Raw genomic sequence first — 19,369 nt, 5'->3', positions numbered from 1 at the left:
GGGCAGCCTCAACCTGCAATAAAACCTGCACCCCTAATTCCCATACCGGTTTTGGGGGAACCGTTCAGCAGAGTGTTGGTGGATTGTGTGGGGCCCCTGCTGAAAACAAAAGGGGGCTACCAGTACCTTCTCACCATTATGGATGTGGCTACCCAGTTTCCAGAGGCTATCCCTCTAAGAACTAAGAACTACCTCGGTCAAGGTAGTGGTGGAGGGGCTAACCCAATTTTTCACCCGATTTGGGCTGCCTGCTGAGATCCAGTCGGATCAGGGCACAAATTTTACATCCAGTATTTTTCAAAAGGTCATGGGCAATCTGGGCATAACCCAGCTAAAGTCCTCAGCCTACCGCCCACAGTCACAAAGGGCTTTGGAGCAGTACCACCAGACCCTAAAGACAATGATCAGGGCATACTGCTATGAGTATTCCCATGACTGGGACAAAGGTCTGGAACAACTTCTGTTTGCTACCAGGGACTCACCCAATAAGTCCACTGGCTTTAGTCCCTTTGAATTAATTTATGGATACGAGGTGAGGGGTTCTCTAAAACTGATCAAAGAGAGGTTTTTGGGACACAGGGACAAACCTTCCCTGTTAGACTACATCTCCATATTCCGAGAACGGTTCACTGTGCAATGGCTCAGGAACACCTAAAAACCTCCCAGACAGCCATGAAAAGGCAGGCAAAGCCAGAACATTTCAGCCAGAGACCATGTGTTAGCGCTGCTGCCAATACAGGGTGAACCACTGAAAGCCTGGTTCAATGGTCCGTACAGAATAGTGAAGAGAATTAGCCAGGTGAATTATATAATTGACACCCCAGATCATAGGAAAGAGCAAAGGCTTTTTCGATATGTTAAAATGGTATCACATCCGGGAAGGGGACAACAAGCACAGGTCTGTCAGGCAGTCAGAAAAGAAGAGGCCGAAAGGGACAGTGAGGACGAGTTAGAGGGAGGCCTGGAGGATTCCCAAATTGAACCCCCTAACATCTGGTTAGCTAACACTGAAATGTTGGGAAATTACACACCGTACTCTCCTAATTAAACACAGAACAGAGAGGAGACCCAACAAGGCAGTGCACAGCATTTAAAGGGATCTGCAGGGACAAACCAGGGTGCACAACCTTAACCCTACAACATGTGGATGTAGGAGAGACCCCTCCCATAAAACAAAATCCCTATTGCCTAGGTCGCCGGAAACTGACCCAGGTTCAGGAGGAAATTCAGTAAATGCTGGAGCACAAGCTGATTGAGTGTAGTCAGAGTAGTTGGAGTTCCCAGTTGTGCTCATGCCCACACCCAATGGCTCAACAAGGCATTGATTACAGAAAGATTAATGCAATGACCAGAGCTGATTTCTATCCAATTTCCCGCCTGGAAGACTGTATAGACAGAGTAGGAAATACCACCTGCAGAACCAAAATAGACTTGTTTAAAAGGTACTGGCAGGTTCCCTTAACCACCCGAGCTAAAGAGATCTTTGCTTTTGTCACCCCAGACAGCTTATTCCAGTGCCGGGAGATGCCCTTTGGATTAAGAAATGCCCCATCCACCTTCCAAAGGCTGGTGAACCAGTTAGCGGCTGGCCGCCAAACTGTGTAGTCTACCTGGATGATCTGTTAGCGTATAGTGACACCTAGGGGGGACCACATAGACCAGTTAGACGCCCTCTTCCAAAGGCTACAGTCGGCTGACCTCATGGTAAATCTTGCAAAGAGCGAGTTTGCTAAAGCTCAAGTAACCTACCACGGGCATATTGTGGGTCAAGGGCAAGTGCTGCCCAGAGAAGTAAAGGTACAGGTGCTGATAGATTTTCCCATCCCCATGACCCATCGGGAAATAATGCAATTATTGGGGATGTGTGGGTTTTACCACAAGTTCGTTCCAAACTTCAGCACAATAGCCGCTCCACTGACGGATGTGTTACAGAAAAAAAGCAAAGGTAGTGTGATCAGGGAGTTGCCAAATAGCTTTCGAGAGGCTGAAACCATCTTAGCCAACGAACCGGTGCTGGCAGCTCCAAACTTTAACAAATCATTTAAAGTGGCAATTGATGCTCGTGACCTTGGGGTACGTTCCATCCTGCTCCAAGATGATGAGTTAGGCATTGAGAGACCAGTGGGTATTTATCCAAAAAATTAAAGAAACATCAAAGGAGTTCCTCCACTGTGGAGAAGGAAGCTCTGGGACTGTTGTTGGCTCTCAAACACTTTGAGGTATATGTCCAAAATGGATATAGAGAGACTGTAACTTATACTGACCACAATCCATTGACCTTTATAGAGAAATTCAAAACCCATAATGCAAGGCTTTTTTGATGGAACCTGCTTTTGCAACCTTACCACCTAAAGATTATTCACATTGCAGGGAAAAACAATGTGATAGCTGACGCTTTATCTAGAGTCTAATACAGCACAGAATCATTCTTGATAAAAATAAACTACACCAGAGCCTGGTTATGATGGTGTAAGACTGATAAGTGAGCGTTTGAGGATGAGTATGTGTGTAAAGTTTCTTTTTAATTTGCGAACTCAATGAAATGCTCCTTTCATTTCGGGTGGTGTGGCCAAAGTGCTTTGTTGAATGATAATTTTCTTTAATCCATTGACTGGAGACCTTAATTTATATATGTTTTTAAGACATTTAAAAAGGAACTGATAAAAGATGATTTTGTTAGCAGCTTAAGATGGCCACCTAATGTGCAACATTGTATCCTACATTGCAAAGCCTGTGAAGTAGAGACAAAATGTCTGCTCATGCCCCAGCAAGAACCAAGACCCCGGAAGTTTAGGGAACTGCCTGTTCTCTTTAGCAAGAAGAAATACACTGCTAACTGCCATGCTTGAATCACTGGGAGGTTGTCATGTGACAAGCTCTCCTCATCTGTGGTCTTAAGCTGGTGTTTCTCTGCAGCAGGTTGAGTAGCATCTGAACTCGGACACATGCAGACCCAAATGGGGCTCCCTCCTCTCTCTCTCTCTCTATTCCAGCACGCAAGCTTCGAACTCAGCCTGCTGACTAACCATCTCTGCATACTCTGGCTACAATCAGAAACCCCTTTGGAGGAAATCATCCGCATCACTGTCTCCAAGAGACACACCGAATTAGTCATCTATCTCTTCAAACGAATAGCCTCAGGACCACTGAATTCAGCTAGAATCCAACCGAATCACCAAACTCCACAGACTGTATACCCCTTTTTTTTCCTATGGACTTTAACTCGACCAATCTACCCTTCCCCATTCTGTAACCTATTTGTGTATGTGTGAACCTCTAGTGTGTGTGTGTGAAAGTTGGTACGTAGTTTATTATTTTACTTAGTTTTGTTTAAGTATAATAAAATTAACTCTTTCTTTGTTAAACTCAAGAAAACCTGTCTGATTAGTTCTTCTTATGATCATAGCAAGTAAGTAAACAAACATGTACTGAATTGGCCAGTATATCCACTTTAAAAAGGAATTAAACCTGTTGCGGTCAAACAAGGGGAGGGAAAAGAGGGAAGCTCTTCAACCTCTCCTCATCTGACTATAACAGTCGCATCACCTGATTAAAAATGCCTGATTTTCTAGTTTTACTCTGTTGTGTAGTGTTCTGCATTATGAACCATCGCCCTGCACCTTGATTTCCCAATGTAAAAATAAGTTAAAAGCTATATAGATACCTGCATTTCTCAGGGTGCTCCTCACGCTTGTTATTAAATTCCAAAGAGATTTTTGCATCTAATCCAATTCCAAAATAATTGTTCATAACACACTTTTCGGTATAACCTTCTCTGTAATTAAAAAATATTTTGTTAAAACATTAATGCATTCTTATGATAACTAGCATATAGTCACCCATAACACCTTCCCAAAAAAAATTCTCTGGCAAGTTTACAACATTAACCCAATTAATAAGTGGAGAAAAATCAGTAACTATTAAGATTGGTATAACAAAGAACATTTCTTACAGTGAGTCTGGATCAGGGTCAATGAATGGCGTTGCTCCAAAAGGATCAATGTTCGCTAATAACATTTTGCTGATGATCGAGCTTCCAGCAATAGAGGCAGCAAGTCCAGCTCGTAAACCTGCGTTAACACACAATTATATCATTAGGTAGCATACAAGCAGGAAACCTATAGAGATAAATTTTGCCAGGCAAGGTTCCTGACACAGAACCTTGTTCGATGGTAGCACAGATCAAAGAATTGGACGCAGAGGTGTACAAGCCTAATGTGCCGGTCTTTAAAATTAAGCTGCATATTGATCACAAGGTGTCTGGGCATGATTGACAGGGAAATTATACAATTATCTCCATTCCCGCTGGGAACAGTGGTGTGCAGCCACTGATGAAACCCTCATCCATGCATTTTTCACCTCCTGATTTGACTATTCCAACGTTCTCCTGGCCAGCCCTCCAACTGCCCTCAGTAAATTTCAGGTTATCCAAAGCTCTGCTGCCCAGATCCTAACTCGTACTTCAAGAATTGAGATTGTTGGGTAATGCCTCGTCAATCACGCCTGGAGATTGCAGTGCTCTAAGTAACTGGGATTGATTTTACGCACCTAATTTCTATTATATAACTATCTTCCAGTCACTGCATTTTGTTGGAGAAATAATCTTGCTGATACTCGGGGACTCTGTTTGCTGCAGTTTCACTTATGAGTTCAGAGACTCTAAATTAAAGCTGGAAATCCCACCCTGCCTCCAACTCATTGGCTGATATAGAGGTGTCAATATTCGCTCGGTTAAGATTAGATCGACAGCAAGAAGAAGTTGTATTTACATAGAGCCTTTACTACAATAAAATATCCCAAGGTGCTTCACAGCAGTGCTATAAAGAAAAATTAGACACTAAGTCACATCAGCAGATATTAGGGCAGACGGCCAAAAGCTTGGTCAAAGAGGTAGATTCTAAGGAGTGTTTTAAAGGAGGAAGGAGAGGTAGCGAGGTGGAGAGGTTTGAGGAGGGAATTCCAGACCAGGAATTCCTGGTCTTGGCAGTTGAAGGCACGGCCACCAATGGTAGAATGATTAAAATCGGGATGCTCAATAGGCCAGATGAGCGCAGATATCTCAAGAAGGCTGTGGGGCTGGAGGAGATAACAGAGATAGGGAGGGGCGAGGCCATGAAGAGAATGAAAACAACAATGAGAATTTTAAGACTGAGGCTTTGCTTAGCTGGGAGCCAATGTACGTCAGTGAGCACATGGATAATGGGTAAAAGGGACTTGATGCCAGTAAGGACGTGGGCAGCAGAGTTTTGGATGACTTCAAGTTTACGGAGGGTAGAATGTGGGAGGCTGGTCATGTGCGCGTTGTAATAGTCAAGTCTAAAGGTAACAAAACGTACACGTGAAAACCAATCAATCAGTGGAAAAGTAGAGTCTGGCTGATTGCTGTGCTCCATTCTCCGATCCATGCACCCAGTGGGTACTCCCCTTTTCCCTGTAGTGCATTAGATGTTAGGTGCATCAGCCTTTACAATTGACTAAGTGACCTGGTGATATCGTGGGTCACAACAACAGCATACTATGTCAAGGGGAATGTAGAAGCCAGGTTGATCAACATGCAAGCTCTTGCATTTTGGTCAGACTGGCTGGAAAAGCTGGAGGCCAGATGCTTCCTCCAAGGGAATGAAAAACAGAATTTCGAAGAGAACTGGTGTGACTCACTCATGTGCAAGTCTTGCTGCTGAATGTGACCAGAGTGGAGAGATAGGACACCTCGAGGGAAGTTTAGCCTAACCACTCAGCCAGAATAAGGCCATGGTGCCCATGACAGAGGCTTTAAACAGGGAACAGAACTACTTCAATATGGATAAAATATAAATTAAATAGCGGTGTGGGGTAGAAGAGGAGATGGGCATGGATACTGTTCTTTCACCACCATGGGTATGAGCATACTAGTAGGCTGAATGTATCTCTCCCATGCAGCATTAAAGGTCCTACCAAAAACAAGTGTGGGAAAATTTTATCCAATTCTCAGTGGACAAAGCTACAGTACAAAAATCCCACAGCTGTACACTAATGGGCATTAAGTGGGCAGCCTCAGTCAAAAAAGACCAATACGGAGTTAGGAATAAGTGGTAGCTATTCTTCTGAAACTGTAGTTGAGCCTGGGGAGAAGCTATGCTTTACATTGGTTACAGCATTACGACAGGAAATCACTGTCAGTTTCCTATAGCATGCAATCGGAAAACGCATTAGCTGGCAACAATCTCTTTTCCATGCACCCCAAGATACCTTCCCAAAATTGCTTGTTATGTGGGATAACAGCATGAGCTGACTCCACAGAAACCAATTAAAGAAACCACCAGCAACCTATGTTTATATAAAGTCTCAATGTAAAACCTCCCAAGGCATTTCACAGGAGTAAATTTGGCACCAAGCCATATAAAGAGAGATTAGGACAGGTGACCAAAAACTTGGTCAAAGCAGTAGGTTTTAAGGAGCATCTTAAAGAAGGAAAGACTAGTGGAGAAGCTTAAGGAGTGAATTCCAGAGCTTAGAGCCAGCAACGCATGTTAGAAATAAAATTCCTCAAGATCACAACCCCCTTTCTCTTCAAGCTTCTTTCAGCAATTAAACTTCACAAGATGTAACATGGAATGAAATTAGCATATTAAAAGTACAGAAAGAAATCCAGAAATCTGATGCAAGGTCACAGACCTGAAATATTAACTGTTTCTCTCTCCACAGATGCTGCCAGCCTGCTGAGTATTTCCAACATTTGCTAATTTTATTTCAGATTTCCAGCATCTGCAGTATTTTGCTTTCGTATCAGCCCAGAAATAAACTTTGTTGCTTACATATTAGATAGAGGCTGTACAGCTTTGTGCCCATGCATGAAGTTAGAGATGGAAGATCAAATTAAAGGAGGGCATTTTGATGCATAGAAACCAGCCTCTGGTGCTTTAACATAACTGGGTACTGTGGGGGTAGTGACCACAGAGAAGCAGCAGGAATTTCCAAGCAAATGCTGGACATCGTGTAAGGAATGAGACTTCACCAAACCCAATATATTCAAAACCAGCAGTTTTGATGGCTTGTTTGATCCTGGAACATAATTAAAAACTAATCCAAGACTGTGTGCACAACAAGGTACCAAGTGTCCCTTTAGAAATCTACTGGTTGCTATTTAATTGGAATCAATGGATGCTAAGATCTACCATTAACTCAGCATCAATATCTCATCATTACAGTATGGCTAGCTGATCCAAAGGACCCAACTAACATAAGACAAATTTCAGATTGATACCAGCAAGTAGTTCATTACACAAAAAGTGATTAACACATGGAATGAATTCCCAGATAGAGGTGAAAACCCTTGGATTTATTTAAGGCACAAATGGATGTCGCAATAGATGCAAGATGGGTGCAGTGTGGGAAAAGGGGAGAGACTGTAAGGTTAGGTGGATGAACTAAGATGGGCCAAGTGACCTTCCACAGCCCTGTTTAACTTGCACCAAAACCCTTTCATCTTGTGCTCGCTGAACTACATTGGTTCCCAGTCCAGCAACTGCTCAATTTTAAATTTCTCATCCTCATTTTCAAATTCCTCCAAGGCCTCGCCCCTCCCTATCTCTGTAATCTACTCCAGCCCTACAACCTATTAGTGCATATTTGGGTTTTCTCTGGGTGCTCCGGTTTCCTTCCACAGCCAAAGACTTGCAGGGTGATAGGTAAATTGGCCATTGTAAATTGCCCCTAGTATTGGTGGTAGGGGAATTGAGGGAAGGTGGGGATTAATGTAAGATTAGTATAAATGGGTGGTTGATGGTCGGCACAGACTCGATGGGCCGAAGGGCCTGTTTCAGTGCTGTATCTCTAATAATAATAATAATAATCTCCTAAGCTATCTGCACTCCTCCAATTCTGGCCTCTTGCACATCTCTGATTTCCAACACTCCACCATTGGTGGCTGTGTCTTCAGCTGTCTGGGCCTTAAGTTCTGGAATTCCGACCCAGCCTCTCTCTCCTCCTTTAAATTGCTATGTAAAACTTACCTTTTTAACCAAGCTTTTGGTCACATGTTTTGCTATCTCCTTAAGTGGTTCAGTGTCACATTTTGTTTTATAACGGTCCTGTAAAATACATTGGGACGTTTAAAGGTGCTATATAAATGCAATTTGTTATTGTGTGCCTGTGACTGAGATTTTCAAAGTGATTTCTAAAGGCACTCGTGATGCATATTTGAGGTTTAACCTCTGACCAGATGAAAGGTCATAAACCACTGAACCTCAGCTTCTGAACCATGGGACCAACTCAATTATGGACCCACTGCAGCTAAATATAGGCAGTAATAGCACCAGTTTGATAAGTTTACAACTGCTTTCTTTCCAGTTTTTGCAACCTCTCTCCTGTGCCAGGATGCTGGATACCTGGGCAGATGATTCTAGTATTCAGAACTGGGAGATTTTCTTTGCTAGCAGTCAATGGTGAGGCTGTAAATGGACCAGTGTAGGAAGTGGTGGTGCGATGCATTCGTCTCTCTGGAGGGGATCTTTGAGCAGATTGGAGAGCTAAAACAACCAAACGAATATCGGATTATTACATTTATTCACTGGTACTACTGAATATTACAAAGTGATAAAAACAACAAAGGATTTTCAATCACCAAAAAAATAGCTTTGTAAAAGTACTGATTGTCTTAGAGAGTAGAAGTCTCTAACCAGCATCACACTCAATTATGCTCTTCATAATTATTGCTCTTTATCATTGGTTAATTAACCATGTATGAGCAAGTACCCATTAACTCTACTCAGCTCTTTTACACTCTGCTTTCGTCCAATTTTGATGCATCCAGCAACATTGTCCCCAGTGCAAAGAATTTTCTGTGCAGGGTGAGTAAGTCCTTTATTCCAGGACTTAACTGAAACATACTTAATAAGAATCACCTATAATCAAATGCACCAGTGAAATCATTCAAAATATTTCAGTACCACTCAGGAGTCTATGAAACAGACATGGAGAAACAGTGCCTCCCAACAAAAGGCAGTAAGTGCAAAGGGCACAGGGAGCCTGTGCACCTGTTTGGCATGAATGTCAAAGGAAGGCTATACCAAAGATTTTTTATTTAACTTCCAGAAGAATAGAAATGAAAAGCAGAAGTTATGTTAAACTTGGATAGAACCTTGGTTAGATCACATTTAGAGTACTGTGCACAGTTCTGGTCTCCGTATTGTAAAAAAGATTGCACAAAGCCACAGGCTGATGAGGGCCCTGATCCTAGGGTAAGGGTTTGGTCCCTTTAAGAGCCTCACCTTTAAAGATTCAGAAGAATATCATCAGAATTGAGAGGTTATAACTATTAGGTAAGCCTGAAAGGGCCAAGCATTTTTTTTCTCCAGAAAAGAGATGACCTGAGAGGGGTCTTTAAGAAAATGGAACAGTTTGATAGGATAGATGTAGAGACGTTTTTCCCCAACAGTGGGTGAGTTCGAAACTAGGGGTCATATATATAAGATAGCCACAAATCAATCCAATAAAAAATTCAAGGGAAACTTCTTTACTCAAACTCTACCACATGGACCAGCTGAAGTGAATAGCATAGACGCCTTTAAGGTGAAGTGAGATAAATAGAAGAGGGAGAAAGGAATAGAAGGATATGCTGATAGGGTGAGATGGAGTAAGGTGGGAGGGAGCACGTGTAAAGCATAAACACAGATCATTAAAACACAGATTATTTGGGCCAAATAGGTGGTTTCTGTGCTGTAACTTCTATGAAATTCAATGTAAAGTCCCTGTAATTTTTAAAGCACACCAGCCCTTTCCTTGTGCCAACACTCCCTTGGCTGATAACCCTGCCTTCACCCCACAGCTACCAGAAAGGTCGCCAAGGGCACAATGGAGGAACAGCAGCCCTTCATTGGCTGATTGGTGTGCAACAGCACAGTCCTGATGGTCATGGTGGCAGTTAATAATCCAGTTGAACTGACCATGCATGATCTGGTTACCCCACTCAGCACCAGCAATGCTGAGCCTGAGCTGCACTATCACTCCCTACATCCTTGAAAAACTGTTTCTACTGTATGACCATCATTATCAAGTCACTAGGCGTAGATCAGTTCGAGATGACAACCAATACAAAGGCCTCAATACTTTTAATGTTTACAGTACAATTAGTTACACACTGTAATGTGGCCATCAGTACAAAAGGTGGATATTACCCCAATCCTGTATCCATCAGAGAACAGGTGACCATGTGTTGAAACCATCCAATTCTTTGCTCCTGTTCTGACCTTCCCCCTTCAGGTGTTTCTATACCCACAACTCCTGCAGTATCTACATGACCATGACATTCACCCATCAGTGGCATGTAACCCATACATGGACATGCTTCCATTTTGTTTCACCTGGATTCTTTGCAGCAGTTTTCCAGCAGACACAACTTAAAGCACACTGCAGTGAGACAATTTAGGATTACAGCTGTCAAGAGTCAGGACTGTGGTATTGGTCTCTCATTAAAGTCAATACCCCCACGCAGGGAAACACTAACCAAAGCTAGTGTGTTATTCTATTAACATTTATTAGCGTGAAGGTGCTTAATAAATGGGGGTGGGAAGCATCAACATCAAATCTCTTCTGTTTTCCGCTGCTTAGTTTTGGCTTTAAAAGTTTCGGTTTGGTCATGAAAGTGCCCACCCACCAGTACACACTACAAACTGATACTTACAAAGCCACCACATAAACATTATGGAGATTTGATTAATGATTTCAAACTTATGAGATTTTACCTGAATTTAGCCTGCAAGACAAAAAGCTCTGAAACACATATGTCAAGCTGCATACTTGGTGTTAATGTGCACAGTACAATACACTCAAGCTGGATTGACTCCCCATTCTAAAATGAGCCAAGATAAACAAATCATACTTGTCTGGATGTCAGGTTCCTTTGTCTCATCCTCCTCCTTCTCCTCCTCCTTCTCCTCCTCCTTCAAGTGCTCCTCAATGTCCTTTTTCAGTTCCACTTCAGCCTGTTCTTGGGTGTGTGCATTCTGTTCATCCACAACTACAAGGAAAAACCAGCAATAAAACACAGTAAGAGAGGGGTACTGACAGCAAGCTGCTAACATGAAGATCAGATCAGAGTGCAGCAATGGGCTACATACCCGGGTACAGGGAGGGAGATCTACATTTTCATTTATATAGAATTTTCAGCATAGAAACAGGCCACTCGGCCCAAAAGGTCTATGTCAGTGTTTATACGCCACGCGATACTCCTCCCACCTCACTTCATCTCACCCGGTCACGATATCCTTTTAGTCCTTTCTCCCTCATGTACTTATTCAGCTTCACCTTGAATACATTTATGCTATTCGCATTGTAACCACTCTGAGTAAAGTTTCTCTTGAATTCCTTATTGGATTTATTAGTTACTATCTTATATTATGGCCCCTGGTTTTGCACTCCCCCACAAGTGGAAACATCTTCGCCATATCTACCTTATCAAACTCATTTCATAATTTAAAAGCCTCTATTCGGTCAGCTTTCAGCCTTATCTTTTCTAGAGTAAAAAGCTCCAGCCTGTTCAATCATTCTTAATGGTCATATCCTCTGGGTTATAACTATCAGGAAGCTTGAGGAATGGCATATGATCTATAGAAGCAAAACAGACTTTGAATGAAAATCATGGTTGCGGGCAGGAACAGCTCCAGACTTTAGAGGGTAAATAATACAGCTTGCCATGACAAACTGGCATATCAGGAATTTGGGCATGGAGGTCAGTGCACCAGTGCATGAGATTGTGGGCTGACGTACACAGCACCACACTGGGAGCATCAACTTTCACAAAATTCATTCTTGCACTCATTCTAAAATGATGGGACAAAATGTAGTTGTGAACACCCCAGCAGTTGGAGACTCTGGTAAGCATCATTTCACAAACCAAAATCCTTGCACTTATGAACAACTAAATCTTGAAAAGACAGTACATTGCAATTATCAAAAGCATAGGAAAATAATGCATCATTTAGAAACTACAGTAATATTTCCATGGCAGGTAATTAATGATAAAATCAGAATATAGGGGTGGTAAAAAGTCTCAACTGTTCTCATCATGAATTGTTACAACCAAGGCTGGAGGAATGCACTGTCTTTCTCTAGTTCCACTTCACCACGGGTCACAACATATATTTAAATGTTAACCCAGTTACCTGCCCGGCCAATTATATACTCTATTTTTATATCAGAATAAAATTCACCAACCAGGTTTCTTTAATAAACAACAAAATTATTAATTTATTATAAAACAAAACTTATTCAGTAAAGATGCAAAACATTAACACACAGATTGAAATATGAAAGTTCCCTTTCTAAATCAGCCCAGCGCGCACAAACACACGCATGCACACACGCACACAAAAAAGACATATGATTTCCACTAAGTGTGTTTTTGAACCAAGTCCCAAAGACCTTCCAGTGACCTTTTTCAAAAAAAAAACAAAGTCCAGCAGCTCCTCAGATTTCCAGACTTTTACACACAAGTCCTCAAAAAATATTAACACATAGAAACACCTTCATAACAGAATAAAAAGTAATCGATTTGACCTGCAGGGTGATTTTTAAATCTTGATCATTTTGTTTGGGGAGACATGAGGCAAAGGGAGAAAGGAAAAAAATGAATTGTCTCAAAGCTGCACCACAAGATAAATCCAGATGAGGAAGGCAATTTGGCACAATTCAGCTTATCCCCCTCACAAAATCCACAAGCTTAGGCTGTCCCATTCAGCTCTACATGCGAAACAGATATAAATTGAGCAATACTTATTGGAGCTTGGGGTGGAGAAAATTCTTTGCCCATTTTGTACCCCATGCAATTTTCTACCAGCAGTTATCTCTGGTGCCCATCAGTTTGACAATTTCAAAATGTATTGATGTCTTTCACCCGATTTCCCAGTGTCCCCATCTGGTTATCCACAATTCATCTACACACTAGTATAAAAAGGGGTTCTCAGTTACTCAGGCCCTGAGCTGTTGGTGGATATGTTTCTGAGAAGCTCTGTCTGAAGATGCAAAGATTTACATGTTTTTTTGTGCTGCTTCTTCTACTTACTTAGCTGTTGACATGCATTGGTGGCTCAGAGCTCCATAAAACATCCCACTGAGTTACTATGGAGGAACAAAATGAGGACCCATGGGGGATGGAATACAGGTCAGGCTGTATGGAAGCTGCTCAGAGCTGATCCCCTTGCACCTACACTTACAGAATGGCACACAAGCCTCAGTATAGCAGGAGGAGCAGCGCTTGTGCAGGCTGCGATTCACAAGGATGACTGTGGCTGAGATATACTGTTGTTGCAAAGTGACTTGCAGCCAAATCTGTCAACACTCATTGCATTCTCAGTGGTTCGGAAACCCGCAACAGCCCTTAATTTGTATACCTCCTGATCATTCCAAGGTATCACTGGCTACATTATTCAATCTGCATTACATAACTGTATAAAGCTATTGATGAAGGCATTATTTGCTCAAGCAAATAAGTCAATCTCCTTCTCCATGTACAACTGACAGCAGCATTGGAGTTATGGAACGTTACAGATCAGCGGTACTCCCAACTGTCCAGGGCATAATAGATTGAACCAATTTAGCCCTACGTCTTCCATTGCAAAATGTCATGCAAAGGACTCCATTAACTCAATATCCAACACGTCTTTTGATAGTCAGCTCCTGGATGGGAACAAGTAGATGACAAAACACTTCAGGTGCAATTGCACCCCTCGTCCTTTTCCTCCTCCAAACCTTGGACTGCCAAAGGCCGGCCCAGAGGCATTGCCCAAGTTAAGCCATTTGCTTGCAACAAGTGAAATAGCAGCTGCCAGCAAGACTGTTGTGGGAAAAGGATTGGGGAAAAAATAGTCTTTACAAAGAATTTACAGCACAAAAACAGGTCAATTGGCCCATCTGGTCCATGCCGATGTTTATGCTCCACACAAGCCTCCTCTCACTTTACTTCATCTTATCTGATTAACATATCATTTTATTCCTTTGTTCCTTATGCACTTAGCTAGTTTCCCTTTAAATGCATCCATACCACTTCATATTCCCACCACTCTCTGCGTGAAGAACTTTCTTCTGAATTCCTTAGTGAATTTATTAGTGACTATTTTATATTTATGACCTCCAGTTTGCGACTCTCCACAAATGGAAACATCTCTTTGTCGACCCTGTTGAACCCTTTCATAATTTTGAAGACCTCTATTGGGCCACCTCACATTCTTTTTTCTAGGAGAAACAGTTGTAGCCTGTTCAGTCTTTCCTGATAATTCTAACCTCTCACTTCTTGTAAATTCTTATTGCCTTTTCTCCAGTCCTTCTATATCCTTTATGTAATATGGAGACCAGAACTTTGCACAGTGTGGTTTAAATAAGGTTCTATACAAGTTGACTAAAACTGCTCTGCTTTTCAACTTTAACCTTCTGGAAACAAACTCCAGTGCTTGATTTGCATTTTGTCTTGAAATGGAGGGATAAAAGAGCTAACACCAACAGCAAGTAATGCATGGGGCCAATGAGCACGGGAAAGGCTGTATATCGAACTGTAATGAGTCCCTGGCTCATTCATTGCGAGCCCTCCTAAGAGATGCAAAAGGATTTCTACTGTTAAATATGGTGTCTTGGGGAGTGCAGCAATTCAGTTATTGATAATACAGTCCCTTGCGTGCTTTAGGAGTTTATTTGTTTTGTTTCGGGATGTAGGTGATGTTGGTCAGGCTGAACGTATTGCCTGACCCTACTTGCCCTGAAGTGGTGATGAATTCCCTGCACAGTTGGATGGCCATTTCAGTCAAATACAGGTCACAGCTAGTGAACCAGCTAAGTTTGTAATAGAAAATTATATAGAAATTACGGTACAGTAAAAGGCCATTTGGCCATCAGGTCTATGGCAGAGTTTATAATCCACAGGAACCTCATCTCATAGAGTCATACAGTCAGAGTTTTACGGCACAGAAACAGGCCCTTCGGCCCAACGCGCCTACACCGACCATCAAGCACCCGTCCAATCTAACCCCATTTTCCTGCACTTGGCCCGTAGCCTTGTAAGCTATGGTGTTTCAAGTGCTCATCTAAATACTTATTAAACGTTGTGAGGGTTCCTGCCTCTATCACCCCTTCAGGCAGTGTGTTCCAGATTCCAACCACCCTCTGGGTGAAAACATTTTTCCTCAACTCCCCTCCTAACCTCCTGCCCCTTACCTTAAATCTATGTCCCCTGGTTATTGACCCCTCTGCTAAGGGAAAAAGTTTCTTCCTATCTAACCTATCTATGCTCCTCATAATCAGGTTCTCAATCAGGTTCTCCCTCAGCCTTGTCCACTCCAAGGAAAACAGCCCTAGCCTATCCAGTCTCTCTTCATAACTGAAATGCTCCAGCCCAGCCAACATCCTGGTGAATCTCCTCTGCACCCTCTCTAGTGCAATCACATCCTTCCTATAGTGCGGTGACCACAACTGTACACAGTACTCCAGCTGTGGCCTAACCAGCATTTTATACAGCTCCATCATAACCTCCTTGCTCTTATATTCTATGCCTCGACTAATAAAGGCAATTATTCCGTATGCGTTCCTAACCACCTTATCTACCTTTGCTCAGCCTTCAGTGATCTATGGACAAGCACCCCAAGGTCCCCCCTGACCCTCTGTACTCCCTAGGGTCCTACCATCCATTGTATATTCCCTTGCCTTGTTAGTCCTCCCAAAGTGCATCACCTCACACTTCTCAGGATTTAACTCCATCTGCCACTGCTCCGCCCATCTTACCAGCCCATCTATATCGTCCTGTAATCTAAGTCTTTCCTCCTCACTATTTACAACGCCACCAATTTTTGTGTCGTCTGTGAACTTACTAATCGTCCCTACTATATTCACGCCTAAATCATTAATGTACATTACAAACAGTAAGGGTCCCAGCACCGATCCCTGCGGTACACTACTGGTCACAGGCCTCCAATCACAAAAACAACCCTCGATTATCACCCTCTGCTTCCTTCCACTAAGCCAATTTTGGATCCAATTTGCCAAATTCACCTTACTTCATCTCACTCTATCAACATATCCTTCGCATTTTAATGACAATCCAGCAGCTTTCAGGTCAAATAATCAAATTCAGGGCGGCACAGTGGTTAGCACTGCAGCCTCACAGCTCCAGCGACCCGGGTTCAATTCTGGGTACTGCCTGTGTGGAGTTTGCAAGTTCTCCCTGTGTCTGCGTAGGTTTCCTCCGGGTGCTCCGGTTTCCTCCCACAGCCAAAAGACTTGCAGGTTGATAGGTAAATTGGCCATTATAAATTGCCCCTAGTATAGGTAGGTGGTAGGGAAATATAGGGACAGGTGGGGATGTGGTAGGAATATGGAATTAGTGTAGGATTAGTATAAATGGGTGGTTGATGGTCGGCACAGACTTGGTGGGCCGAAGGGCCTGTTTCAGTGCTGTATCGCTAAAAAAAAAATTATTTCAATGCAATGTCTCAAATTGCCATTGTGACCTCTGAATCCATTATTTCAGATTGCTGATCCAATACCATACTGTAACCCCACCACCCTTAATGTATACTTTCCAATTCATAGAATTGAAGAAATTTACAGCTCAGGAGGCGGCATTTGGCCCATCATGCCTGTGCTGGCCAAAAAATAATTAACCAGCCTAATTCCACTTTCCAGCTCTTGGATCTGTAGCCCTGTAGGTTACGGCACCTGAAGTGCATATTCAAATACTTTTTAAATGGGATGAGAGTTTCTACCTCTATCACCCTTTCACAGTTCATGGGGGAGAAATTTGTTTACGTGGCTTCTTGTGGTGTTACACAGACACAGATTCACTGGGGGAGGTAGCGCCGTGTGCTACACGAACAAATCCCTCCCCCCATTGACCCAGACCCCCACCACTCTCTCTGTGAAAAAATTCCCCTCTAATCCTTCTACTAATTACTTTAAATCTATGCCCCCAGGTTATTGACTTCTCTGCTAAGAGAAATAGGTCCTTCCTATCCACTCTATCCAGGCCCCCTCAATTTTATACACCTCTATTAAATCTCCCCTCAGCCTCCTCTGTTCCAAAGAAAACAACCACAGCCTATCCAATCTTTCCTCATAGCTAAAATACTTCATTACTGGCAACATCCTCACAACTCTCCTCTATACCCTCTCTAGTGTGATCACATTCTTCCCACAATGTGGTGACCAGAACTGTACACAATACTCTAGCTATGGCCTAACTCGTATTAAAACAGAAAGTGCTGGAAATACTCAGATCAGGCAGCATCTGTGGAGAGAGAAGCAGAGTTTCATCAAAACTGGCAAAGGTTAGAAAAGAATTAGGTTTTAAGCAAGCGAAGGGCAGGGGGGATGGGTTTGATGGAGATGAGAACAGAAGGAAAGATATGTGATAGGGCAGAGGGCAGAAGAGATTAAGTAACAAAGTTGTCACGGGACAAAGGCAAAGAGCATATTAATGCTTGTTTCATCTCTGCTGCCCTCTGCACTATCACACATCTTCCTTTTCTTCTCTTCCCCACCAAACCACCACCATCACCATCACTCTTCACTGGCTTAAAACCTAATTCTTTTCTAACCAACAGCTTTCTTCTTCATCAACCAGAGGGACAATTTTTGTACCATCTGCAAACTTCTCAATCATACCCCCTCCCCACATTTAAGTCCAAGTCACTGATATATATAACCAAAAGCAAGGGGTCTAATTCTGAGCCCTGTGGAACCCCACTGGAAACAGGATTCCGGTCACAAAAACACTCGTCAACCATTACCCTTTGCTTCCAGCCACTGAGCAGCAGCTTTTTCGGGAGCAGAGAGTGCGAGCGAGTGAGCAGCTGGGAAGGTCAGTTCAAAGTAAACTTAATTTCCTTTTGTTTTCGGCGGAGACCAGGGGGCTGCTGGGTAAGTAAAACCCTATATATTTGGGCCGTTTCAAATAACTTGCCTTTCACTGCAGCAGCTTTTTCGGGAGCAGAGAGTGCGAGCGAGTGAGCAGCTGGGAAGGTCAGTTTAAAGTAAACTTAATTTCCTTTTGTTTTCGGCGGAGACCAGGGGGCTGCTGGGTAAGTAAAACCCTATATATTTGGGCCATTTCAAATAACTTGCCTTTCACTGCAGCAGCTTTTTCGGGAGCAGAGAGTGCGAGCGAGTGAGCAGCTGGGAAGGTCAGTTTAAAGTAAACTTAATTTCCTTTTGTTTTTGGCGGAGACCAGGGGGCTGCTGGGTAAGTAAAACCCTATATATTTGGGCCATTTCAAATAACTTGCCTTTCACTGCAGCAGCTTTTTCGGGAGCAGAGAGTGCGAGCGAGTGAGCAGCTGGGAAGGTCAGTTTAAAGTAAACTTAATTTCCTTTTGTTTTCGGCGGAGACCAGGGGGCTGCTGGGTAAGTAAAACCCTATATATTTGGGCCGTTTCAAATAACTTGCCTTTCACTGCAGCAGCTTTTTCGGGAGCAGAGAGTGCGAGCGAGTGAGCAGCTGGGAAGGTCAGTTTAAAGTAAACTTAATTTCCTTTTGTTTTCGGCGGAGACCAGGGGGCTGCTGGGTAAGTAAAACCCTATATATTTGGGCCGTTTCAAATAACTTGCCTTTCACTGCAGCAGCTTTTTCGGGAGCAGAGAGTGCGAGCGAGTGAGCAGCTGGGAAGGTCAGTTTAAAGTAAACTTAATTTCCTTTTGTTTTCGGCGGAGACCAGGGGGCTGCTGGGTAAGTAAAACCCTACATATTTGGGCCGTTTCTGAACCCGAGACACTACACCTGTAGTGTCTCCCACCCGCCCTCCTCCTCTAACCAAAGAAAAAGGACTCGGTGGTGTGTAGATAAGGTAAGGCTTTTACTATTTCTCTTTTTTTTTTATCGTGTGATTGGTAAAAAACTTTTCGTTCCTTTTTCATTTAACTAAGTTTAAGCTTAAGATTAAAAATGGCAGGAGATCTCAAGACCCGTGACATGCTCCTCTTGCTCAATGTGGGAGCTCAGGGACATGGCTGATGTCCCTGACACCTTCACGTGCAGGAAGTGTGTCCAGCTGCAGCTCTTGTTAGACCGCATGACGGCTCTGGAGCTGCGGATGGACTCACTTTGGAGCATCCGCGATGCTGAGGAGGTCGTGGATAGCACGTTTAGCGAATTGGTCACACCGCAGATTAGGATTGCTGAGGGAGAAAGGGAATGGGTGACCAAAAGGCAGAGAAAGAGCAGGAAGGCAGCGCAGGTGTCCCCTGCGGTCATCTCCCTCCAAAACAGGTATACCGTTTTGGATACTGTTGAGGGAGATGGCTCACCAGGGGAAGGCAGCAGTAGCCAGGTTCATGGCACCGTGGCTGGCTCTGCTGTTCAGAAGGGCGGGAAAAAGAGTGGAAGGGCTATAGTCATAGGGGATTCGATTGTAAG

The 19,369-nt window shown here is 43.1% G+C and overlaps 1 protein-coding gene across 9 annotated transcripts in view; it reads right to left on the bottom strand.

Moving 5' to 3' along the window:
• The window catches only part of dgkh (diacylglycerol kinase, eta), a 640,503-nt gene that overhangs the window by 170,544 nt on the left and 450,590 nt on the right, over nucleotides 1-19,369 (bottom strand). For all 9 annotated transcript variants that reach the window (XR_010975789.1, XR_010975788.1, XR_010975790.1 and 6 more), the window contains 4 exons: nucleotides 10,859-10,996; nucleotides 8,367-8,507; nucleotides 3,953-4,070; nucleotides 3,665-3,775 (listed from right to left, as the gene is read on the bottom strand). Coding sequence is in view for 6 of the 9 variants with exons in the window: in XM_068040243.1 (XP_067896344.1) it covers nucleotides 3,665-3,775; nucleotides 3,953-4,070; nucleotides 8,367-8,507; nucleotides 10,859-10,996 (508 nt within the window). In the remaining 3 variants the exon portion in view is untranslated. The remainder of the gene's footprint in view (nucleotides 1-3,664; nucleotides 3,776-3,952; nucleotides 4,071-8,366; nucleotides 8,508-10,858; nucleotides 10,997-19,369) is intronic.

This window comes from Heterodontus francisci, chromosome 10 (assembly GCF_036365525.1).
Source record: "Heterodontus francisci isolate sHetFra1 chromosome 10, sHetFra1.hap1, whole genome shotgun sequence".
Taxonomy (NCBI): Eukaryota; Metazoa; Chordata; class Chondrichthyes; order Heterodontiformes; family Heterodontidae; genus Heterodontus; species Heterodontus francisci.
The sequence above is the reverse complement of the archived record's forward strand: the minus strand, read 5'-3'. Positions and strand labels throughout refer to the sequence as shown.